The sequence below is a fragment of the Lathyrus oleraceus genome, chromosome 5 (assembly GCF_024323335.1).
Source record: "Lathyrus oleraceus cultivar Zhongwan6 chromosome 5, CAAS_Psat_ZW6_1.0, whole genome shotgun sequence".
NCBI lineage: Eukaryota > Viridiplantae > Streptophyta > Magnoliopsida > Fabales > Fabaceae > Lathyrus > Lathyrus oleraceus.
Genome location: NC_066583.1, coordinates 261,780,285 through 261,806,692, shown reverse-complemented (window position 1 = coordinate 261,806,692; position 26,408 = coordinate 261,780,285). Strand labels below are relative to the sequence as shown.

Genomic DNA, 26,408 nt, shown 5'->3' with positions numbered 1-26,408 from the left:
ACTCACACTGTCTTGCATGACAGACACATCATCTCAGAACTGACTTGCATGCTTGACACATTATCTCAGAGTAGCTTCAATGTCCGACACATCATCTCAGAACTAGCTAGCATGTGAGACACTGATACCATCTATTTAAGTGTCTTACTATCAACATCCAAGACACTTCACTCACATTCATCTGCACTTGCAAAATAGTTTTCATCACCAAAATGTCATCTTCATCATTATACAGTGTCAACGTTCACTGTAACGGTGAAACTTTTGAGTTTGAGCTTCATGGTTTTTGTATTAGAAACACCGATACCATTAGAGTCACGATGAAGAGAAATGCAACATTTTTGCATTTGAAAAAAAGAATACAATCCTTTATAGGATCAGGTATTGTGTCAAAGATGACATATCAAAATCCTATATTTTTTGAGAATGGTCAATGCAAGTTTTTCCCCCTTAAGGTACGAGACGATGAAGATGTTGAAAACATGTTTCTTAGTCATGAACATTCAGGCATGGATTGTATCGAGTTGTACATTACTCTAAAACCATGTATACTGTCTCAACAATCTCAACTAACCGATCAGGATGCAGCTGGTGAAGATGCTGCAGATGATGCACAATGGTCAGATGAACTCAACCCAGAAGCAGAAGTAGAAGTCGACGTTGTTGATGAAGAAGAAGAGGAGACCGAGATACAGGTTGATCACATCCTGAACAACGACGATGAAGATGAGGCTCAACCACCACCAATACCTCCTAGTCATGCCTACAATCCTCCTCAACATATGACAAATATAGATCTTCACGATGATGAAACGTCCGACAGTGTCTTCTATAATCCGTATCCGAGACCAGTAGGCGAATTAAAGGTGGGAGACATGTTTCGTACCAAAGAAGAATGTGTCTTGGTAATCAAAAAATTCCACATGAACAACTTTGCTGACTTTACAGTGAAACGCACTGATTCTAGAAGGTATGTTATCGAATGTCGTAACATGCTTTGTAAGTTTCGTTTGGCTGCATCTTACAAGAAGAAAAATGACTCTTGGGAGATCGCTTCAATAGACCCACCACACAGTTGCGTTGCAACTAACGTTGAACAAGATCACCGTAAACTGAGCACAGCTTTGATATGTCAAGACATTCTGCCATTGGTAAATAAAGACCCATCAGTGAAGGTGAGTATAATTATATCCCATATCCGAACAACATATAATTATACTCCATCTTACAAGAAAGCATGGATTGCAAGGACAAAGGCTGTTGAACAGGTTTTCGGCAACTGGGAGGATTCATTCAAGGAATTACCACGGTTTTTATGGGCACTAAAAACTTATGTCCCAGGAACTGTGGCAATTCTGGAGACAGTGCCAACAATGATGCCAGACGGAACCTGTGCTACAGGTAATAGAATATTTCACCGTCTCTTTTGGGCATTTGACCCGTGCATCAAAGGTTTCGCTTTCTGCAAACCTCTCCTGCAAATTGATGGCACTTGGTTATACGGAAAATACAAGGGTACTTTGCTCATGGCAGTTGCACAAGACGGTAACAACAATGTATTTCCCATTGCCTTTGCTCTTGTTGAAGGTGAAACAGTTGGTGGATGGGGTTTCTTTCTTCGACATCTCAGAACGCATGTCGCTCCACAAGCCAATCTATGTTTGATTTCTGATAGACATGCTGCCATCGAAAGTGCCTACAACAACCATGACAACGGATGGCATGATCCTCCTTCTACACATGTCTAATGTATCAGACACATTGCACAAAACTTCACGCGTGCTATAAAAGATAAGAATCTTCGCAAGAAGGTGGTGAATGCTGGGTATGCTTTAACTCAACCGTCATTTCAATATTATCGTGATGAAATTCGACTGTCTAATGAAGACGTGGGGAGATGGATAAATAACATCCCAGTAGAGCAGTGGACAAGAGCATTTGACGGTGGTTGTCGATGGGGCCACATGATAACAAACATTGTGGAATGCATGAACGGGGTTTTCAAAGGAATTCGAAATCTGCTGATAACCGCCTTGGTAAGATCAACCTATTATAGGTTGGCTTCTATATTCGCAACCAGAGGTGAAAGATGGAGTGCAGTGTTAATGTCCGGACAAGTATTCAGTGAGTGTTGCATGAAGGTCATGAAAGAGGAGAGCATCAAAGCTATGACACACGCTGTAACAGTGTTTGACCGTCATAGACAAAATTTCAGCGTCCAGGAAACAATGGGCAACAACGAGGGGAGACCAAATTTAGCCTACGCGGTTAAACTACACAGAAGTTGGTGCGATTGTGGAAAATTTCAGGCCTTCCGCATACCTTGCTCCCATGTCATTGCAGCATGCGCTTATACTCGTCAAGACGCTTACACCCATTTATCTGATGTGTACAAGGCCAACACCATCATGAATGTATATAGTCAAAGCTTTTCAGTACTACCAATGGAGGATTACTGGCCTCCATATGAAGGAGATATTGTTTGGCACAATGAAGAGATGCGTAGAAAGAAGAAAGGAAGGCCAAACAGCACACGTATCAGAACAGAGATGGATTCCACAAATAAAATGATAAGATTATGTAGTATCTGTCGTCAACCAGGACACAACAAAAACAACTGTCCCAATCAAGGAGCATCATCTACATCTTAAGCTTTTTGTAACATGGTATCTAGATCTTAAGCTATTTGTGACATTGTATTTCTGTAACAATCAATCATTATATATCATTAAGTTCTTGTTACAACGAGTTTCATAACCAACATCAATACAAAAATCTGAAAACATAAATAATTCTAACTTATTACAACAATCAAATTAATGTCGTCTCGACCGAACATCATTTCCCTAGCATCCTTATCAGTCTTCATTCGCACCCAACCAAAGATACTGTCAAGTCTCTCAATACTTCTGATTTTTTCCCCTTCTGGTATTTTCCCGTCTAACCATCGAACCAGCTCCCTCTTCAGTTGATCTAACATGGTGATGTTCCAAAACAGCATCAGTAATTGAGGTTTGTCTCTCGCATAAATCACCTTACCGTATCGACGACGAACACCAAACATGATAGCCAAATGATTATATGAGTTGTGGAACAATAGGTCACACAACGCATCTATTTATAAGACAAAAAAGGCATTTTATGAGGGAGTCGCCAATTGAGTTGGCGCCTCCTCTTAAAACCTACACATAGGCGCCAATTGGATTGGCTAGGGCACCTGCCCTAGCCAATCCAATTGGCGCCTCCATTCAAGTTTTAACAACAGTCTCCATATGAACAACTTTCATGTTCATCAAAAATCCATTTGAAACTTGGAAGCTCATCATTCATTTCAAAACATTATAGGTCATTTTGACAAAAACCCTAATTTTGGGTCAAGTTCGCAGGGACCTAACTCACTCATTTTTAATTATTTTGAGGTGGGACCAAGTGCATTGCAAAATTTGAGATGTCTAATTCAAATGTTATGTTGGACAAAATTTCATAACTCTAAAAGAAACACATGCAATAATGCAAGACATTATAGGTCAGATTACAGTTGAAAAACTCAGAAGTCCAACTTCAACTGCCCATAACTTTCTCATAAAAAATCCAAATGATGCAAAATTTATATCCAAATTCATTGTCTTGAAAATATCTACAACTTTCATGTTGGAGGTTTTTTCATTTGAGGCTTTGTTAAGGGAGTCGCCAATTGGATTGGCGCCCCCTCTTAAAAATTACAAATAGGCGCCAATTGGATTGGCTAGGGCACCTGCCCTAGCCAATCCAATTGGCGCCTCCTTGCAATTTTTAAGAGGGGTCGCCAATCCAATTGGCGCCTCCTTCTAAAAGTGGGGTAGATTGGGAATTTTGCTGAAAAGTGGGGTATTTTGGGAATTTTTTCGAAAAAGTGGGTTATCTCGGTAAAAAAACCTTCAATTTTTTTAGCATTTGTTTTGCTAGTACATTTTTTTAAAAAGAAAAGAATATATTAGGGAGTTTGAAGGTAGTTTATTTTAATGAATAGATAGTTGATAGAATGAAGAGGAGTTTCCTACTGCAACACCATAATTATATATTAAAAAGAAGACTTAATATATGTTTTAGACCCTTAACTTAATTTAGAATTTTTTACCCAAATACCCCTAATTTTCAAAAAAAAATCCCAAAATAATCCTGATTTCAAAAAAAATTCTCAATCTACCCCACTTTTAAGAGGAGGCGTCAGCTCCTAAAGTTAGAGAGGAGGAGTCAATTGGATTGGCTACATGTATTGTCAATCCAATTGGCGCCCATGTGTTAGTTTGTAGAGGATGCGTCAATTGGTCTGGTGCATCAGTGTAAAGTGCAATTTTTTGTGTTATAAATGGATGTGTTGTGTGAATCATTTTTCCACATCTCATTTCATCATTTCGCAAACATGTTTGGTGTTCGTCGCCGCTATGGAAAGGTGGTTTGTTCGAGAGACAAACCTCCGATGTTGATGCTCTTCTGGAACATCAGTAGTTTCGATCAACTGAAGAGGGAGTTGGTTCGTTGGTTAGGTGGAAAAATACTAGAAGGGAAAAAAATTAGAAGTATTGAGAGACTTGATAGTAATTTGGTTGGGTGCGAGTCAAAACTGATAAGGATGCTAGGGAAATGATATTTGGACGAGATGACATCAGTTAGAAATGATATGTTTTAAGTTTGCTTATGTTGTAGTGATGTTTGTTGTGAACCTTGTTGTAACAAAAAGATAATGATATATAAAAATGCAAGGTTACAAAAATTAAAAGGAGATATTATCTTATGATGCAGATGTTGCTCCTTGATTGGGACAATTGTTCTTATTGTGTCCTGGTTGACGAAATATACTATATAGTCTTATCATTTTATCAGTCGTATCCATTTATGTTCTAATACGCGTGTTGTTTGACCGTCCTTTTTTCTTTCTTCGCATCTCGTCGTTGTGTCAAACTATGTCACCTTCATACGGAGACCAGTATTCCTCCATTGATAGCACTAAGAAGCTTTTGTTATACACATTCATGACGGTAATGGCCTTGTAAACATCAGATAGATGGTTGTAAGCGTCCTGGTGAGTATGTGCACATGCCGCAATGACATGGGAACAAGGAATACTGAAGGCCTGGAACTTTCCACAGTCACACCAACTTATATTTAGTTTGACAGCATAGGATAAATTTGGTCTCCCCTCATTGTGGTCCATTGTTTCCTGTACGCTTAAATTTTGCCTATGACGGTCAAAGATTGTAACCGTGTGTGTGGTAGCTTTGATTCTCTCCTCTTTCATCACTTTCATACAACATTCACTGAATATTTGACCTGACATTAACATTGCACTCCATCTTTCACCTCTGGTTGTGAAGGTAGAAGTCAACCTATAATAGGTTATTCTAACCAAGGATGCAAACCTCATAACTAAGCATGCAGAGCCATGCATGTGTCAGGCTAGGTCAAGATGTAGCATGCATGAGCCTAGGGGAGGCGCCAATTTGATTGGCGCTAGCATGTGGCAAATGCACATGGGCGCCAAACCATTTGGCTAGCACACGCAATCACAATTTTCCCTGCATCCACACTTTTGCATGTCACACCTTATAAATAGGCAAGAAACTCTCACATTTTTCCCACACCAACACTCACTTCTTCCTCAACAACATCAACTCTTTCATCTGCAACAAACACTTTTTCAACATTTACTCCGATAAGATGTCTCTCCTCACAATGGTTGAATCGCACAGAGGAATAGTTGCAAACATAACAACTTATGTAAGCGTTTAATTCTTCTGTTATTTGTCTAGAATACCTTTTAATAACGATATTTAGTTTGTTGTTTATCTTTTATAAAGTAACATATTTTGTTGTTTCTTTTATCGGATGTTTCAAGGTTTCGAACTCGGGTCCACGAATATGTACACATGGACCCGATGATTCAACTGTATGGTATATAGTGATTGTTTACCAATGTCTCCCTGTGGAGCTGTCTGCGAAGAAACTCTATCACTTTGGAAAATTTATCAATTCCAGTTATCTATCATTTCAAATATGTGTAAATAATGGTTTACCATGAGGTCTCATATGGTTTATTCACAAATGAAAATTAGTGTTTATAAATCTCATTCATACTTGAGTTAATGTCATCTTATGTATTGGAGTGAGATTGAAAGTGAATGGACTATAAGTCCAAAGTATTTCTTTTATAAACTTTAAAACTAATTAATTTCTAAAATAATTGAATTAAAATTATTAATTTATTCTATAAAATAATATTAAATAATAAATTATTTGGTCATTAATGATAGGTAATTAAAAATATTCTTTTAATCTTAATCATCATTACCACATATGCAAAAATGACGGGGATTACAAAAATCCAAAGATCATCAAAATTAAGGAATCAAAATCGCTAATTTTGTAATAGGGGAACCAAAAGTGCATTTAAACCGATATTTAAAAAAACATGCACCCTTAAAGTCCAAGGTCTCCACCATGGGGTGCCACACACCCTTTTCAACCCTTTAACAACTGCATAGAGTTTGTCTGGCACATTAGGACTTCCATGTACTAAAATGTATTTTTAAGTCATTTTCCCCGATTTTATCAATCCTAAAAGTCCATGATTAATGTCTATTTATTAATCATACAAGTTATGTTACATATTTTTATTCTTTTTAGTAATTCCAAATATAATATTTAATTAGTTTGTCTCATTGCTTATTTTACTTTTGAATAAGCGGTCATTAATCTTAAGATTCTCTACCATGTGATTGGTGGATTTTCCTAGCTCATTATTGGTTGGCTTGTAATCAATCATATATATTTAAACGGTGTAGCTCTTGAATGAAAATATCAATCATTTTCATAATTTTTCTTCTTCCTTAACCTTTCCTTTTATTATTTTGTTTCTCTACAACTCTTGTGCCATCAGCCAACATTCTGTTGGAAATCCCCCAAAACCTATCGAGAATTTCAATAAATCTTGATGAACAAGATTAATGGAGAAAGAAAGTGTATAGAACGATGAAGGAGAAGAAGAATTAAATTCTGCAGAGTTTCTCTCTGCCCACAAACTGTGGAAAACTTGTTATTCACTTTGCAATTGCAAAATACTGTGAATACGATATGTTGTGAATACTCTATTCACCTCTATTACAAAATAAGGGTTACTCCCTCTATTTATAGATTTAGGTTAACTTGGACCTCAAGTCAAAGCCCAAAACTATAAAAGCCCAAAACTATAAAAGCCCTAAATTATAAAAGCCCAAAGATAGCTAACACTACTCAACACACTAGGTGGTTGGACACTTCCCTGCTTCTGTCGAGCAACCTGCTTCAACACAAGGAATTACAATTCAACACACCACCTAATTCATTGTGTCTAAGTTATCTACATTCATCATAGCTCTTAGCCTTCTGAACACTTCGACCTGTACTCCATTCGTCATGATGTCTGCAATCTGATTCTTAGTTCTGCAGTGTTCCACATTCATCTTCCTATCTGCTACCTGCTCTCGAAGATAATGGAACCTCATTTCGATGTGCTTGCTTCGACCATGTGCTGTCGGATTCTTCGCCAGATTGATAGCTGACATGCTGTCGATCTTCATGGTAATTGCTCAATGACTCTTCGTTGTTATCTCTTCGACCAGATTCACCATCCACGTTGCTTGACATGCACAAAGAGAAACAACTATGTATTCTGCTTCGCACGACGATAATGCCACTACAGGCTCTTTTCTCGAACTCCAAGCAACTGGTGCACCACCTAGCATAAACACATAATCAGCTGTGGATTTTCGATCCTCAACATCACTACACCAACTTGAGTCGGTGTATCCCACTAATTTGCATTCTTTTCCTTCATCAGCTGCAGGAAACAAAATGCCATAGTCGAGAGTTCCTTTCAGATACCTTAGTATCCTCTTCGCCTCTGCTAGATGTGATACCTTTGGCTTCTACATGAACCTACTCACCATACCTACATTGTATGCTAAGTCAGGCCTTGTGTGACAAAGGTATCGAAGTGACCCAATAAGTCTTCTGTATTGGGTTGGGTCGACATCATCTTCATCTGAGTCTTTCGACAATTGTAATCTGGGCTCAGCTGGAGTCGAAGTTGGGTTGCAATCTTGCATCTCAAATCTCTTGAGAATTTCGCCTGCATACCTTCTTTGGTGCATCATCAAACCTCTACCACTGTTGCAGAATTCGATGCCAAGGAAATATGAGATGTCACCCAGATCTGACATTTCGAATTCCTTGTTGAGATCACCTTTGAAATCTTCGATCTCCTTCTTGCAACTACCTGTTATCAACAGGTCATCGACATAGAGACATAGTATAAGCAATTCACTCTTGCTTCTTCTTACATATACTCCATGTTCAGATTTTCACTTTACAAATTTCTTCTCCCTTAGAAAGTCGTCTATCTTCTTGTTCCAAGTTCTTGAAGCTTGTTTAAGTCCGTACAGGGCTTTATGGAGCCTGTACACTTTTCTTTCTTCGCCATGTTTCACACACCCAGCTGGTTGTGCAACATAAACTTCTTCTTATAAGGGGCCATTAAGGAATGCATATTTCACGTCCATCTGGCACATCTGCCAGTTATTCATGTTTGCTATACCAACAACCAACCCGATTGTTTCGATCCTAGCAACAAGTGCAAATACTTCATCGAAGTTAATTCCTTTTTTCTGAAGAAATCCTTTCGCCACAAGTCTCGCCTTGTGTCGAGTCACTTCTCCTTTGGGATTCAATTTACCTTGTATACCCACTTCACATCGATTGCCTTCTTGTCTTGGGGAAATTCGACAAGTGACCAATTGTTGTTGACTTCGATTGACTTCAGCTCTTAATCCATTGCTTTCATCCACTTCGAATCTTTCAATGCCTCAGTTGTATTGACAGGTTCAACATCTGCGTAGAAAGCATAATGTACCAGCTCACCTTCATCATTGACCACATCATCTGATGTAATCAGACATTCTTGCAACCTTGCAGGCATGTGTCTTGTTCTTTGAGGTATGTTTGTGCTTGCTTCACCTCTGATTTCTTCCTGTCGAACTTCTCTTTCGACTTCACTAGCTGGTTCATCACAAAAAATTCTCACAAAATCTTTCTTGACATTCTCATTCCAATCCCACTCCTTAAGCTCATTTATGATCACGTCCCTGCTGATCACTACTTGCTTATTCACTGGGTCGAATAACTTGTATCCTCCAGTCGAATGATATCCTATCAGGATCATCTGACTGGACTTGTCATCAAGTTTTCTTCTCAACTGATCTGGCACATGTCTATGTGCTATAGATCCAAACACCCTCAGATGACTCAAGCTAGGCTTGACACCAGACCAACATTCTTCTGGCGTGATTCCTTCTAGCTTCTTCGTCGGACATCTGTTCAGGATATATGTCGCAGTCGACACAGTTTCTCCCCATAATTCTTTGGGTAGATGCTTGCCTTTCAACATACTTCTAACCATATTCATAATGGTTCTATTCTTCCTTTATGTGACTCCATTCTGTTGTGGAGTGTAAGGTGACACCACCTCATGCACAATCCCTTCTTTCACACATAATGCATCGAAGTCTTTCGACATATATTCTCCACCACCATCAGTTCTCAAAATCTTGATCTTTCGACCGCTCTGTCTTTCGACCATATATTTAAACTTGGAAACAACCTCGATCACTTCACTTTTTATCTGGATCAGGTAAGACCACAGTTTTCGACTGAAATCATCTATGAATGTAACAAAGTATTTGTTACCTCCAATCGAATCCACCTGGAGAGGACCACATACATCAGAGTATATGACTTCAAGAATTGCCTTCGACCTGCTTCCTGCATCCTTACTGAAGTTATTCTTATGTTGATTTGCCTGCACACATTCTTCACACACTTCGTTTGGAATGTCGATTTTTGATAATCCTGAAACCATATTTCCTCTCTTCAAATCTCTGATTTCTTTGAAATTGAGATGGCCACGTCTGTAATGCCATATTCATTCATCTCCGCTGGCTGCTGTTGCAAGGCACTTATGCTCCATCACATTTAGTTCAATCTTGAAGGTTCTATTCTGAGACATTGGAGCCTTCAATATCAACCTTCCATTTGAGTCGAGAACTCTCATCATCTTGTCTTCAATTGACACCTTGTAGTTCTTTTTTACAAACTGCCCTATGCTGAGCAAATTACTCTTCATACCTGGTATGTACAACACATTTAAAATTACCGACCTCTTGCCATCTTTCCTCATAATCAGAACATCACCAACACCTTCAGCTGCTAGAGTGTTGTCATTTTCAAATTTCACCATGTTATTCATTGAAGGCTTTATGTTGACAAACCAATCTTTTCTTCCAGACATGTGTGATGAGCATCCTGAGTCCAAGTACCACTGGTCCTTGAATCTCTCTTCTTCTCTTGCTGTAACTATCAACAACGTCTCTTCTTCTTCATGTTTCGCCAGCTTTGCATAAGTTTCTTGATTCTTCTGCTTTTCTGGACAATCACTAGAATAATGATCATACTTCTAACAATTGTAACACTGAATGTGACTCTTGTCTGGCTTTTGACCACCACATCTTCCTCTACTTGCAACACCACCTCTTTGGTTGCCTTGATTCCAGGGTTTTCTCTGATTCAACCAGTTTCCTTCTTTCTGATTTCGACCAGTCAAATTGTTGTAACCTCCTCTGCCTTTGTTGCCATTCCAGATTCCTTTGCCTTTTCTTTCTTTTGCCGATTGAGCCTGCAAAGCCATATCACTTTTCGACTTTCCTGCAGCTCTTTCAACCATTCTTTGTTCATGAGATTCAAGCGTCCCTTGAAGCTCTTCCTTTATCAGTTTTGATAGATCTTTCGACACTTCTATGTCTACTAGCACGTGGTCGAACTTTGGAGCCAACGATCTCGAGATCTTTCCAACAACAGATCTTGATGTCAACATTTCTCCACATACCTTGATTTGATTCATCAGTTTCGTAACCTTGGTGAAGATATCAATTATGCTTTCATTGTCTTCCATCTGAAGCAATTCATACGTTCTTTTGTGAGTTTGTAACCTCACCTCTTTCACCTTCTCCACGCCTCCAAACGATTTCTCCAGAATTTCCCATGCTTCTTTCGTTGACTCTGCATCACTAACCTTTTCAAAGTTATCTACATCAACACATTGATGGATTATAAAAAGAGATTTATAATCTTTATTTTTCAATTCTTTATGTGCAGTCTTTTCTTGATCCGTCACGGCTTCTGCAAGCGTTGCTACTCCTTCCTTCACAAGATCCCAAAGATCTTGATAACAAAACACAACCTTCATTTGCTTGCCCCAATTCTCATAATTGTTGTTCTTGAGAATCAGAAGATTTGCTGGAAAATGTCTGTTTGGATGATTCTTTGCCATGGTGATTTTCTTCCCACAAATCGATTAAACCAGAGCTCTGATACCTGATGTTGGAAATCCCCCAAAACCTATGGAGAACTTTAATCAATCTTGATGAACAAGATTGTTATTACCCACACAATAACAACGAAAAGAGAAGAACAATGGAGAAAGAAAGTGTATAGAACGATGAAGGAGAAGAAGAATTAAATTCTGTAGAGTTTCTCTTTGCCCATAAACTGTGAAAAACTTGTTATTCACTTTGCAACTGCAAAATACTGTGAATACAGTATGTTGTGAATACTCTATTCACCTCTATTACAAAATAAGGGTTACTCCCCCTATTTATAGATTTAGGTTAACTTGGACCTCAAGTCAAAACCCAAAATTATAAAAGTCCAAAATTATAAAAGTCCAAAGATAGCTAACACTACTCAACACACTAGGTGGTTAGACACTTCCCTGCTTCTGTCGAGCAACCTGCTTCAACACAAGGAATTACAATTCAACACATTCACCATTGTTAGTTCTGGTCTAGAGTGAGGACTGGTCCACTCCCTAATATCCAAAGGTTGGTATCAATTGGTATTAGTACAGCGCTACGTGGCCTCTCCATCGAGCTCTCTGAACGAATTGGAGCAATGCCTTGAAGAGCGTCTCACACAACTGCAACTTCAAGGAAACACATGCATGAACGATATTCGTTCATTATTACGTGCTCACATCGATCAAGGTCCCCCGTGTCAAATGTTCGACAATGATCTACCAATACTCGTAATAATAACACAAACATCTAGGTAACTCGCATATCCAAAGTCGAGTTGCCTCGTTTTGATAGAAAAAACGTGTGTGATTGACTCTACAAATGCGACCAATTTTTCATGTTGGATGAAATTTGGCGCCGTCAATGGTGCGCTTGGCTTCTATTCACCTTGATGGGTTAGGTTTGCAGTGGCATCGCATCAGAAGTTTGATATCTACCCGTCTTGGTCACAATACGTCACATATGTCACAACTCACTTCGGTGACGTCTATGAAGACCCATTATTTTTGTTGTTGCAGGTGAAACACAATGGTCAGGTTCAAGAATACATTGAACAATTTGAGCTTGATCTCACCCAGGTTAACTTGATTTCTGAACATTCTCTTAGCATTCTCCTAGTTGGTTTGAATTATAATATACAAATGCATGTTCGAATGTTTAATCCCATAACCAATGCTCATGTTGCAAACTTAGAAAAACTTCACGAAGCTTCCATCCCTCCACCACCAAAGACCAACTTTCATTCTCCATCTTTCACAAAAAACACATGTCTCCTGAACAAACCTATCATGTCACCACCTTCATCTTCCCCTACTATTCCTACTGGGATTCCAAATACCAATCAACAGGCAAATTTTCCACAACAAGCTCGTACTTACTCTGCTCTTGAAATGGCTGGCCGCATAGCTAAGGGCCTTTGTATGTTCTGTGATGAACAATTCACATCAGGCTACCAACTTAAACATATAACGTCTCAATTAATGGTGCTTGAGGTCAATGATGACGATGAGTCCCCTGAAGACGATTCTGTTGAAGCAGTTCCTGTAGCTGATAATGAATGAACTCCGATTTTCGACAATCTTCAATTATCCCTTCAAGCTCTTATAGGTATTGCAAATTTCCAGACCATGCGTGTGACAGGCTTACATGATAAAAAAAATGATTCACATACTCCTTGATAGTGGAAGCACACGCAATTTTCTAGACTTAGAAATTGCTAAGTCCATGGGTTGTAAACTTGAAGTTATCTCACCATTAGTTGTAACTGGTGGAGGAGGACACAAATTAGAGGATGCATTCATTTGTCGTGGTTTCAAATGGAAACTGCAGCAAGCTGAATTTACTGCATATGTGATTGTGTTACCTCTTGTCTGCTATGATTTTATCCTAGGAATTCAGTCGTTGAAATCTTTAGGACCTATGCTTTGGGATTTTGACAAACTCTAAATGGAATTCACCATCAATGGTAGAAAGTTTGTTTTGAGAGGTGCTAAGACTACAAGTTTCAAAGTGATTAACAATAAAACCTTTGCACAAGTTGTGCACAAAGGAGCTGGATTGCGTTTTCTTTCCACTATAAATGTTCCTTTGAGATTCCTACTTGCCACACCATGTCTACCACTGACCAAACATAGTTATTACCTGAATCATTTACTGCATTGATTACCATTTATGAAGATATATTTAAAACCTACTACGTTACCTCCAATTCGCCCGAGTTTTGATCATAAATTTCCTCTTAAGGAGGGGTCACGACCTTTCAACCTACGCTCTTATCGCTTTTCAGTGATCCAGAAGGATATAATCGACAATATTGTGCAAAACATGTTGGATCATGGAATTGTTCAACACAACAATAGCCCATTTGCTTCACCAACAATCTTAGTATGCAAGAAGGATGTCTCATGGCACCTCTGTGTTGATTTTTGGAGGCTCGATGATTTAACTATCAAAGATCATTTTCATATTCAACTGATTGAAGATCTACCGGATGAATTACATGGTTCTATAATATTTTTAAAACTGGACATGAGGTCAGGTTACCATCAATTGAGAATTGCTCATGGTGAAGAATATAAAACAACTTTTAAAACTCATAGTGGACACTATGAGTACTCAGTAATGCCATTTGGCCTTAAAAAAATGCTCATGCATCTTTCCAAGCACTCATGAACCAGGTTTCCAAACCATTCTTAAGAAAAATTGTCACTATTTTCTTTGATGATTCATTAGTTTATAGCCATTCTCTTGAGGATCATTTTCACCACTTAGAGTTTATTTTCCAAACTATTCGAGAAAACCATGTATTTCTCAATCAACCTAAGTGGAACTTAGCTTTGCCTAGAATTGAATATCTAAGACATTTTATCTCCAAGAAAGGAGTGTCCACTGATCCTCACAAGATTCAAGTTGTTACTTTATCGCAAATACCATCTAACCTTAAAAACAATTAAGAGGATTCCTTAGCTTAGCTGGATACTACCGTAGGTTTGTGAAAGACTTTAGAAAAATAGACAAAACCTTTGACTGAGCTACTTAAGAAGGATTGTTTTACATGGAAAGAAGAATCTACTCAAGATTTCAACACTTTGAAACAAGCTCTGGTATTTGCCTCTGTGCTGAATTTACCAAACTTTTCCAAACGATTCATTGTTGAAACGGATGCTTCAGGAAAATGCATTGGAACAGTGTTAATGCAAGATCACCATCATATTGCTTACATCGGTAAAGCCTTGGGTCCAAAACAACATGCCATGTCTATCTATGAAAGGGAACTATTGGTTATAGTTGATGCAGTGCAAAAATGGAGTTCCTATTTGGCACATGCCCCATTCACCATTAAAACTTATCAAAAAAGTATCAAATACACGTGGGAACAAAAGCTTAATACTCCTTTTCAACAAGTTTGGGTCTCCAAACTACATGGTTTTGATTTTGACATATTGTACAAAAATGGGTCTTCAAATATGGTTGTTGATGCCTTATCAAGGAAGAAAGGTGATGAACTCTTAGCATTAATTCTTAATAATGCAAGCAATGATCCCTGAGACTCTATCAAATATGAGTGACAGCAAGATTCACAACTCAACTCCATTATACAAGAACTTCAACAAAATCCAAAATCTCACACTAAATATACTTGGATTCGTAATGAATTAAGAATAAATGGTAAACTAGTGGTTGCACAGAATCCTGTCATTAAAGAAGCTATTTTAAATTGGCTCCACAACTCGGTTGTAGGTGAACATTATGGTAGAGATGTCACAACTAGTAGAGTCAAGTCCCTTTTTTATTGGAAAGGCATGACCAAAGATATTCTCATTTTTGTCAAGAATTGTGGAGTTTGCCAAAAGAACAAACCTGACCTGGCTGCCTATCTTGGCTTACTGCAACCTTTACCAATTCCAAATCAGATATGGACTAATATTAGCATGGATTTTGTGGAAGGGCTGTCAAACTCTGCATGAAAATAGGTCATCTCTGTGGTGGTAGACATGCTGAGTAAGTATGCACATTTCATGGCTTTATCTTATTCATATACTACACTTGATGTAGTTCAAGTTTTCATGGACAATGTTTTCAAACTTCATGGCTTACCTGAATCAATCACAAGTGATAGGGATCCAATTTTCCTTAGCAAATTCTGGCATGAAATCTTCAAGCTCCAAAGAGTAACTTTGTATAAATCCTCTATTTACCATCCTTAATCTGATGGTCAAATTGAGATGGTAAACAAGTGTTTGGAACCTACATGAGATGTATGACTTATGATCAACCAACTCATTGGTATAAATGGTTGCCTCTAGCTGAATAGTGATACAACACAAACTATCACTCTTTCATTCATGCTACTCCCTTTGAAATTGTCTATGGACAACCTCCACCTATTCACTTACCCTATTTTTATGGCACAACTTCAAATCTGAATGTTGATAGATCATTATTGGCAAGAGAGACAACTATCAAGCTCCTCAAATTTCACCTTATGCGAGCCCTGAATAGGATGGTGCAGCAGGCCAACAAACATAAGACTGACTGTGTTTTTGCTGTAGGAGATTATGTCTATCTCAAGCTTCATCCATATAGTCAGATTTATATGAAATCTCATGCTTCTCACAAGTTACTTCCTAATTTCTATGGACCTTTTCCAGTTGAGGATCACATTGGTGTAACAACTTACAAACTCCAACTCCTTGCATTTATTGCTATTCACAATGTCTTCCATGTTTCTCAATTAAAACTATGTCCAAATCCATAAGGCCAACCTGTGCAACACATGGAAGACATTGTGAATGTAAATTATTCGATCTGCAACCTGCGACTGTTATAATAGTGTCGATAATTACAACTCATAATGACTAATCACAACTAATTACAGTTCTTAATGACTAATTTTCTATTATATGAATGTAAATTATTTACAATAAATGTGTTTGATTACTGAGTACTGACGTGAGGAAGTGATATTATTCGATCATCGTAGGCGTCACGTATTAAATGACAATCAACTTTGATATGTTTGATGCGTTCATGAAAAACAGGATTTGCAACAATTTGAAATTGTCAGCATAAAGTGAAGTTGGCTCTGTTTGGGGAAATCCAAGTTCAGCCAAAAGACCACGAAGCCAAAGTATTTCTGAACAAGCAGCAGACATGGCACGATACTCTGATTCAATAGAATATTTAGAAACTCTTGTTTGCTTCTTACTTTTCCAAGAGATCAATGAAGAACCAAGAAACATACACCAACCAGTAACAGATCGACGAGTATCAGGACACCCTGCCCAATCAGCATCACTATAAGCACTCAACTGAAGAGAAATTCCAACGGAAAAGAATAATCTGCGGTGAGAGGTTCCCTTTAAGTAGCGAATTATACGATGAACCGCAGCCAAATGAAGATGGCGAGGAGAATGCATGAATTGACTTACTTGTTGAACAACAAAAGATATGTCGGGGCGAGTAATAGTCAAGTAGTTGAGGCTACCCACAAGTTGTCAATACAATAAGGGATCAGGCAAAAGATCACCATCATCACGATGATATTTAACATTAACCTCAAGAGGAGTATCTACCGGATTAGCCGATTCGAGACCGACCATAGAAATCAAATCTTTAGCATACTTGTGTTGATGGAGAAAGATGCCCTTGGATGTAGAATGAACCTCAAGACCAAGAAAATAATGTAGATTACCAAGATCTTTCATGTGAAATGATGCTTGTAACTGTTGCTTAAGTTGCTGAATGGAAGCATGATCCGAACCAGTAATAACCATATCATCAACATACAAAAGAAGCAGAACAATACCCATAGATGTGCTATGAATAAATAAAGATGAATCATACTGACTTTGAGTAAAGGAGAATCCAAGTATAGTGGAGCGGAATTTCTCGTACCACGCTCTAGGTGCCTGTTTCAAACCATATAAGGAGCGTTTGAGCTTACACACGCCTTTAGATGAAGAGAATAAGCCTTGAGGTGGAGTCATATAAATATCTTCTGTCAGGTCACCATGAAGAAAAGCATTCTTCACATCCATTTGATGAAGAGTCCACCCATTAGAAGCAGTTATACAGATGATCGTGCGGACAGTTGTCATTTTGGAAACCGGCACAAATGTCTCATCATAATCAATTCCATATTCCTGCTTGTTTCCTAAAGCAACCAAACGAGCCTTGTAACGATTGAGGGACCCATCAGAATTCAATTTCACAGAATACACCCATTTGCAACCTATAGGTTTTACATCAGGGGGGCAAGAGACAATATCTCATGTGAAATTCTCTTGAAGAGCTTGAAGCTCTTCATTCATTGCTTTTATCCATCGCACATCCTTAACAGTCTGTGAGTAACAAGTAGGAATATATATGCTAGAGAGTGTGGCAGTCAGAGAAGTATGTGAGGAATCATACCTGTCTGGTGAATATCTATCTGGTGCACGAGATATTTGACCAGAACGCCGTGGTTCAACCGGTATAGGATCAGGTGGCGGTTCAGTGTCGGGAAGGGGTGTGGGAACCTGCTGCCTGTTTTGTCTAACATGTACATGACCTGGTTTATAACGTTCAATAGATTGAGGCATAATAGAAAACTTAGGAAGAGTAACAATATCATGAATGACAGGAGAAACACATGGAAACATAAACTGATTATAAAAAAAATTGTCACATTTCTAGAAATGCGAAAACGATGGTTAGTGACATCATAACACACAAATCCCTTATGAGAGTGACTATATCCCATAAATGCACATTGAACAGATTGTGCTCCAAGCTTATGCCTTTCAAAAGGAGGCAAGTGAACAAAACACACACATCCAAAAGTATGTAAAGCACTATAATCAGGATGAATTTTAGAAAGACGAAAGAAAGGAGAATCAAGTTCAAAAACCGTAGAAGGAAGACGATTGATCAAGAAGACAACTCTGGAAAGAGCTTCTACCCAAAATCGGGATGGTACAGAAGCTTGGAGAAGCAATGTGCGTGTTACATCAAGCAAATGACGATTCTTACATTCTGCCATACCATTTTGTTGAGGGGTATTGGGACAAGATCGTTACGACAAGATGCCTTTTTGTTGAAGGTATTCCTGAAACTTATGAGACATGTACTCACCACCAGAGTCAGAGCAAAATTTTTTAACACTTGCTTGAAATTGAGTTTCAACATATGTCAAAAATTTCTTAAACATAGATGTTGATTCTAAGTGTTGGCAGCAATTTTGGTAAAACAAAGAGTGTTCACAAGATGTCATGTGTGATGTCTTAACATAAGATATCTATGTACCTGCTGGAGTTCAAGAACATGTGCAAGCAGGATTGTTTCAGAATGCCACATACAATGCCATGGCTTCTGATATTGCTATGTACCTGCTGGAGCTTAAATGAAAGACATGTTCATGCAGGATTATTTCAGATGACATACACAATGTCATGGCATCTGATATGGCTGTACCTGCTGGAAGTTATAAAAGGAATTATTGGATTATGCAGGATTTTTCCAAGATGTCAGACCCGATGTCATGACATCCTGTACACAGAACATTCAATATGAATGTCTGGTGTTTTGTGATTGCACAATTAAAGGCAATCTTTGAATGATTGAAGATATGGATAGCTGGCGCATTCAATCATGGATTACAACCAGATTTACTTATTTTCCAAGGAGATCTATATAGCTGTTATAAAAAGATTTGATTGGAAAATACATTTAGGGTTTTCAAGATGTCCAAGCCCAGCTGGATGCTTCTATAAAAAGGGACTTAGAAAACCTGTTTGAATACACAACCAAGACTGAGCGAAATATATAGAGAGAGCTAGGGTTTGTGTCTGTTTAGTCGTAAGACTTGTAGGTCATTCAAGTCATCCATTGATGATTGAATTGGACTGATTTGTGGTTGTAATTTGTCACTCTAAAGTTGTTAAGCAAGAGTGTGTGTCTACTTGATCAAAGCTGTGAAGCAAGATCAAGTGTGTGTCTTCTTGATCAAAGATTTGAAGTAAGATCAAGAGTGTGTCTTCTTGATTGAAACTGTGAAGTAAAATCAAGAGTGTGTAATTGAAAAGTATTTTCTTTTCACAAGGGATTGTTGTTTAGAATCACTGGTGTGTGATTGTAAGGGAAGTGAGTGGGTTCTCATATCTAAGAGTGCTTAGGTAGAAGTTGCACTGGTAGAGATTAGGTGAGAAAGACTGTAACTTGTTGAAGTGTACGGATAGTCTTTGAACTAATTCTATTTTAGTGAATTTCCTTCCTGGCTTGGTAGCCCCCAGACGTAGGTGAGTTGCACCGAACTGGGTTAACAATTGCTTGTGTTATTTGCTTTACCATTCTGTTTATTTATCCATTGTGTGTTGACAGATGTCAGTGTCGTAACATTACCTTCGACATCTTATATCTGATACCAGAAATTCAATTGGTATTAAAGCAGGCATCCTGCTCTGGTTCTGGGTGAGATTTAGGGGCAATACTTTCTGGTACAATGGAGAGAGATGGAGGATCTGTTCATAGGCCACCAATTTTGGATGGTTCTAACTATGACTATTGGAAACCTAGAATGGTAGCGTTTTTGAAATCCCTTGATAATAAGGCTTGGAAAGCTGTGTTAACAGGTTGGGTACATCCTGTCATTACTAAAGAAGGAGAAGCCACCACTAAAAAGCCTGAAGAACAATGGTCCAAGGAGGAGGATGATCTTGCTCTTGGAAACTCTAAAGCCTTGAATGCAATATTCAATGGGGTAGACAAAAATATTTTCAGGCTGGTAAACAACTGTGAAGTGGCCAAAGAAGCTTGGGACAATCTCAAGACCACTCATGAAGGCACCTCTAGGGTAAAGATGTCTAGACTCCAGCTGCTCACCTCCAAGTTTGAAAACTTAAGGATGAAAGAAGATGAAAATATTCATGAATTCTACATGAGTATCCTTGAAATGGCCAATGCCTCTGGAGCCTTGGGTGAGAAGATGTCAGATGAAAAGTTAGTAATAAAAATACTCAGATCACTCCCCAAGAGATTTGCTATGAAAGTAACAACCATAGAAGAATCTAAAGACATCTCAAATATGAGAGTTGATGAGCTAATTGGATCCCTCCAAACATTTGAGATGGGAATATGTGATGGAGCTGAAAAGAAAGCCAAGAGCATAGCATTTATGTCAAGCACTGAAGAGGAAGATGAGGAAGGTGGTCAAGATATTGATGAAGACCTGGCAAATGAGATAGCAATGATGGGAAGACAGCTCAACAGACTGATAAAAAGGGTAGATGTGAGAGCAAAGGGAAATATCAAGAACATCACATCTGACATCAGTAAATCCAACAGCTTTGGTAAGAAACCAAAGTCTGAAGAAAAGCCCAAAGAAGTTCAATGCTATGAGTGTAATGGGTATGGTCATATTAAAACTGAATGTGGGACCTACCTCAAGAAACAAAAGAGGAGTCTTGTGGCCTCTTGGTCTGATGGAAGTGAAACAGAAGAAGCCACAAACCATGTGACTGCATTGACAGGAAGATGGGGGTCTGAAGAAGAGTCAATTGATGATGAAAGAACCCTTAAAGAGTTGTGCCACAGAAAGGCAGGAGTGTGCGGACAAGTTGAAAGCCAGAAGAAAGTGATAGCTCAGCTGGAAAATGAAAAGGAAGAGCTTGTGGAAACCATCTCAAAATTAAAGGTGGAAGCTGTATTCTTGAATTCCAAACTAGATAAGATGACTAAGTATGTAAGAATGCTTAACAATGGATCTGCCATCTTAGACAAGGTTCTCCAGACTGGCCAAATAACAGGAAACAAATCTGGTATTAGATTCAAGGCTGAGTACAGTTACACTGGTTGCAAACCAAAATCCAAACCTAATTGCAACCATGTTAAAAGCAAACCTGAGATGTTACATCAGATGTCACAACAGCAAAAAGGAAGCATCAAAGATGGAAATGCCAATACTGTGGAAAATTTGGCCACCTGAAGCCCTTTTGCTATAAGCTATATGGCTATCCTGGCCCTGTTCAGTCTCAATACCAATTAGGGTCCAAGCATCACAAGACTGTCAACAAAAGGCAATGGACTCCTAAGACAAAGGTCACAAGTCTCATAGCTCACACTTCCCTCAGAGTTTATGCCAAAGAAGATTGGTACTTTGACAGTGGTTGCTCTAGACATATGACTGGGAACAAAAATCTGCTAACTGAACTTCATCCTCATGCCATGAGTTATGTTACCTTTGGTGATGGTGCAAAGGGGGAAATCAAGGGAATGGGTAGGCTGGATTGTCCTGGAGTTCCTGACCTTGATGATGTCCTACTTGTTAAGGGATTAACTGTTAATCTTATAAGCATCAGCCAACTATGTGATCAAGGTCTGAATGTAAACTTCACCAAAACTGAATGTCTGATTACTAACAAAGAAAACAAAGTAATCATGAAGGGAGTTAGGTCCAAAGACAACTGCTACATGTGGAGCTCTCAAGAAACTGGATACTCCTCAATGTGTACCTTAGCCAAAGAAGAAGAGGTGAAGATATGGCATCAAAGATTGGGCCATCTGCATCTTAAAGGTATGAAAAGGATCATATTTGTTGATGCAGTTAGAGGAATTCCCAACTTAAAGATTGATGAGGGAAAAATCTGTGGAGAATGTCAGATTGGAAAACAAACAAGGATGTCACACCAGAGGCTTAGACATGACGCAACTACCAAAGTCCTGGAGCTACTTCATATGGACTTGATGGGTCCCATGCAAGTAGAAAGCCTTGGTGGGAAGAAATATGCATATGTAGTGGTAGATGACTTCTCCAAATACACCTGGATCAATTTCATAAGAGAAAAATCTGATGTATTTGAAGTCTTTAAGGAGCTTTGTTTGAAACTTCAAAGGGAAAAAGAAAGTCATGTTGTCAAAATTAGAAGTGATCATGGGAAGGAGTTTGAGAACAGCAAATTTGCTGAATTCTGCTCTTTAGAAGGAATTCATCATGAGTTCTCATCCCCCATCACTCCCCAGCAAAATGGTGTGGTGGAAAGAAAAAATAGGACTCTTCAAGAATCAGCCAGAGCTATGATTCATGCTAAGAAATTGCCCTATCATTTTTGGGCTGAAGCCATGAACACAGCCTGCTAACAACAGAGTGACATTGAAGAAAGGAACTCCCACAACCCTTTATGAAGTCTGGAAAGGAAGAAAACCCACAGTCAAATACTTCCATGTATTTGGTAGCAAATGTTATATCCTGGCTGATCGTGAGCAAAGAAGGAAGATGGATCCCAAAAGTGATGAAGGAATATTTATGGGCTATTCAACAAACAGTAAAGCCTACAGGGTCTTTAATTCCAGAACTAATGTATTGATGGAATCTATTAATGTTGTGGTTCATGACCAACAGACGGATGTCACAGACGATGTTGAGACATCTCTGAATGAGTCTCCAGTTGACCACTCAGACAGAAATAAGGAAGAAGAACCTCCTCAAGCTGAACCTGAAGATGACAAAATAAACAAGGGACCCTCTATCAGAATTCAGAAGGATCATCCCAAAGATCTTATCATAGGAGATCCAGATAAAGGAGTCACTACTAGATCAAGGGAAGTAATCTCACATGGCTGCTTTGTGTCAAAAATTGAACCCAGAAATATCAAGGAAGCCTTGACTGATGAGTTTTAGATCAATGCAATGCAAGAGGAGCTAGGCCAATTCAAGAGGAATGAAGTATGGGAACTGGTTCCTAGACCTGAAGGGGTAAATGTCATAGCAACAAGGTGGGTTTATAAGAATAAATCTGATGAACAAGGGGTTGTTACTAAAAACAAAGCTAGATTAGTAGCTCAAGGATATACTCAAGTTGAAGGAGTGGACTTTGATGAAACATTTGCTCTTGTAGCTCGCCTTGAGTCCATTAGACTATTACTTGGAGTGGCATGTATTCTGAAATTTAAGCTGTTTCAAATGGATGTGAAAAGTGCCTTCCTGAATGGCTACTTAAATGAAGAAGTATATGTTGAACAACCTAAAGGATTCACAGATCCAAATCTTCCACAACATGTGTACAGATTAAAGAAAGCCCTCTATGGGTTGAAGCAAGCTCTCAGGGCTTGGTATGAGAGACTCACAGTGTTCCTCACTGACAATGGATACAAAAAGGGAGGTATTGATAAAACTCTGTTTGTGAAGAATGAAGGAGGAAAGCTCATGGTGGCACAAATATATGTAGATGATATTGTTTTTGGTGGGATGTCAGAACAGATGGTTGAACATTTTGTTAGACAAATGCAATATGAGTTTGAGATGAGCCTTGTTGAAGAACTGACCTACTTTCTTGGGCTACAAGTCAAACAGATGGAAGACTCTATCTTTCTATCTCAAAGTAAGTATGCCAAGAACATTGTGAAGAAGTTTGGAATGGAAAATGCAAGCCATAAAAGGACATCTGCTCCTACTCATATGAAAATCTCCAAAGACGAAAAATGGTGTCAGTGTAGATCAAAGTCTATACAAAAGCATGATAGGAATTCTCCTATATCTCACAGCAAGCAGACCTGACATTGCATTTGCTGTAGGTGTTTGTGCTAGGTATCAAGCTGAACCAAAAGTCAGTCACATAAACCAAGTGAAGAGAATACTGAAATATGTCAATGGCACCAGTGACTATGGGATGTTGTATACTCATGGATCTGGATCCATGTTGACTGGGTTCTGTGATGCTGATTGGGCTGGAAGTGCTGATGATAGGAAAAGCATATCTGGGGGATGCTTCTTTTTGGGGAACAATCTGATTTCATGGTTTAGCAAGAAACAAAATTGTGTATCTCTATCCACTGCTGAAGCTGAATACATAGCAGTTGGGAGTAGTTGTTCTCAACTGGTATGGATGAAGCAGATGTTGTCTGAATACAATGTCACACAAGAAGTCATGACATTATACTGTGATAACCTGAGTGCCATAAATATTTCCAAAAATCCTATTCAACATAGCAGGACAAAGCACATTGACATTCGTCATCACTTTATCAGAGAACTAGTAGAAGAGAAGATCATAACTCTGGAGCATGTTACTATTGAAAAGCAATTAGCTGACATTTTCACTAAAGCCTTGGATGCCAACCAATTTGAATGTTTAAGGGGGAAGTTGGGGATCTGTGTTCATGAGAACCTATAGCAAGCAAAGGAGTGTGTGGTTATCCCAGAGGATATTTCTGCCTGGGAAAACTGTGTTGTGGCAAGGAAGCTATTCGGATGCTGATGTTTGAAAGATTGAAGTTATAAGGTCACCTTTGGTCAATTTTGACTAAAAAGGGGGAGAAGTGCTTGATATGGAAGCTATTATGGAAGTTGGATGTGGCTGGACAGAAGGACAACTATTATTGAAAGAAGTGCACAGGTGCTACAACAGAATGTTGTTCTGTTTACAGATGTCAAACAGGATGTCTGATATGGTGCACAGGTGTTGATGTTGAAGCAGATGTCAGTATGACATTCTGGCTGGTACAGGTGCTGGAGTTACAGTAGCTGTTATTTGATGAATGCACAGATTTAGGGGGAGAAGAAGTACCCTTGTGCATTGTGCATTTGTGTGTCTTACTAGTTGAATCCATAACTAGTAATTCTGTTGTTTGTTGCACAGATTTAGGGGGAGGAGAAGTACCCTTGTGCATGTGTGTATTACTGGTAGCCATAGCTAGTAATTGTTTTGCTTCTGCTGCTGATTAAACTTCTGTTATGTTGTTTAACTGCTGATAGTTTGCCTTGTGAACAAAAAGGACAAATATATGTTTTAGCCAAAATTTGCCAAAGGGGGAGTTTGTTGATTCTAAGTGTTGGAAGCAATTTTGGTAAAACAAAGAGTGTTCACAAGATGTCATGTGTGATGTCTTAACATAAGATATATATGTACCTGTTGGAGTTCAAATGTGCAAGCAGGATTGTTTCAGAATGCCACATACAATGCCATGACTTCTGATTTTGCTATGTACCTGTTGGAGCTTAAATGAAAGACATGTTCATGCAGGATTATTTCAGATGACATACACAATGTCATGGCATCTGATATGGCTGTACCTGCTGGAAGTTATAACAGGAATTATTGGATTATGCAGGATTTTTCCAGGATGTCAGACCCGATGTCATGACATCCTGTACACAGAACATTCAGTATGAATGTCTGGTGTTTTGTGATTGCACAATTAAAGGCAATCTTTGGATGATTGAAGATATGGCTAGCTGGCGCATTCAATCATGGATTACAACCAGATTTACTTATTTTCCAAGGAGATCTATATAGCTGTTATAAAAAGATTTGATTGGAAAATAGATTTAGGGTTTTCAAGATGTCCAAGCCCAGCTGGATGCTTCTATAAAAAGGGACTTAGAAAACCTGTTTGAATACACAACCAAGACTGAGCGAAATATAGAGAGAGAGCTAGGGTTTGTGTCTGTTTAGTCGTAAGACTTGTAGGTCATTCAAGTCATCCATTGATGATTGAATTGGACTGTTTTGTGGTTGTAATTTGTCACTCTAAAGCTGTTAAGCAAGAGTGTGTGTCTACTTGATCAAAGCTGTGAAGCAAGATCAAGTGTGTGTCTTCTTGATCAAAGCTTTGAAGCAAGATCAAGAGTGTGTCTTCTTGATTGAAACTGTGAAGTAAAATTAAGAGTGTGTAATTGAAAAGTATTTTCTTTTCACAAGGGATTGTTGTTTAGAATCACTGGTGTGTGATTGTAAGGGAAGTGAGTGGGTTCTCATATCTAAGAGTGCTTAGGTAGAAGTTGCACGGGTAGAGATTAGGTGAGAAAGACTGTAACTTGTTGAAGTGTACGGATAGTCTTTGAACTAATTCTATTTTAGTGAATTTCCTTCCTGACTTGGTAGCCCCCAGACGTAGGTGAGTTGCACCGAACTGGGTTAACAATTACTTGTGTTATTTTCTTTACCATTCTGTTTATTTATCCATTGTGTGTTGACATATATCAGTGTCGTAACATTACCTTCGACATCTTAT

At 38.6% G+C, this 26,408-nt stretch overlaps 1 protein-coding gene across 1 annotated transcript; it reads right to left on the bottom strand.

Moving 5' to 3' along the window:
• Positions 1-16,414: 16,414 nt before the first annotated feature.
• On the bottom strand, positions 16,415-16,840 carry LOC127080110 (uncharacterized mitochondrial protein AtMg00810-like). Its single transcript, XM_051020438.1, has one exon. It carries the CDS (start codon positions 16,838-16,840, stop codon positions 16,415-16,417), a length of 426 nt encoding a protein of 141 aa, XP_050876395.1.
• Between the last annotated feature and the right edge of the window lie 9,568 nt (positions 16,841-26,408).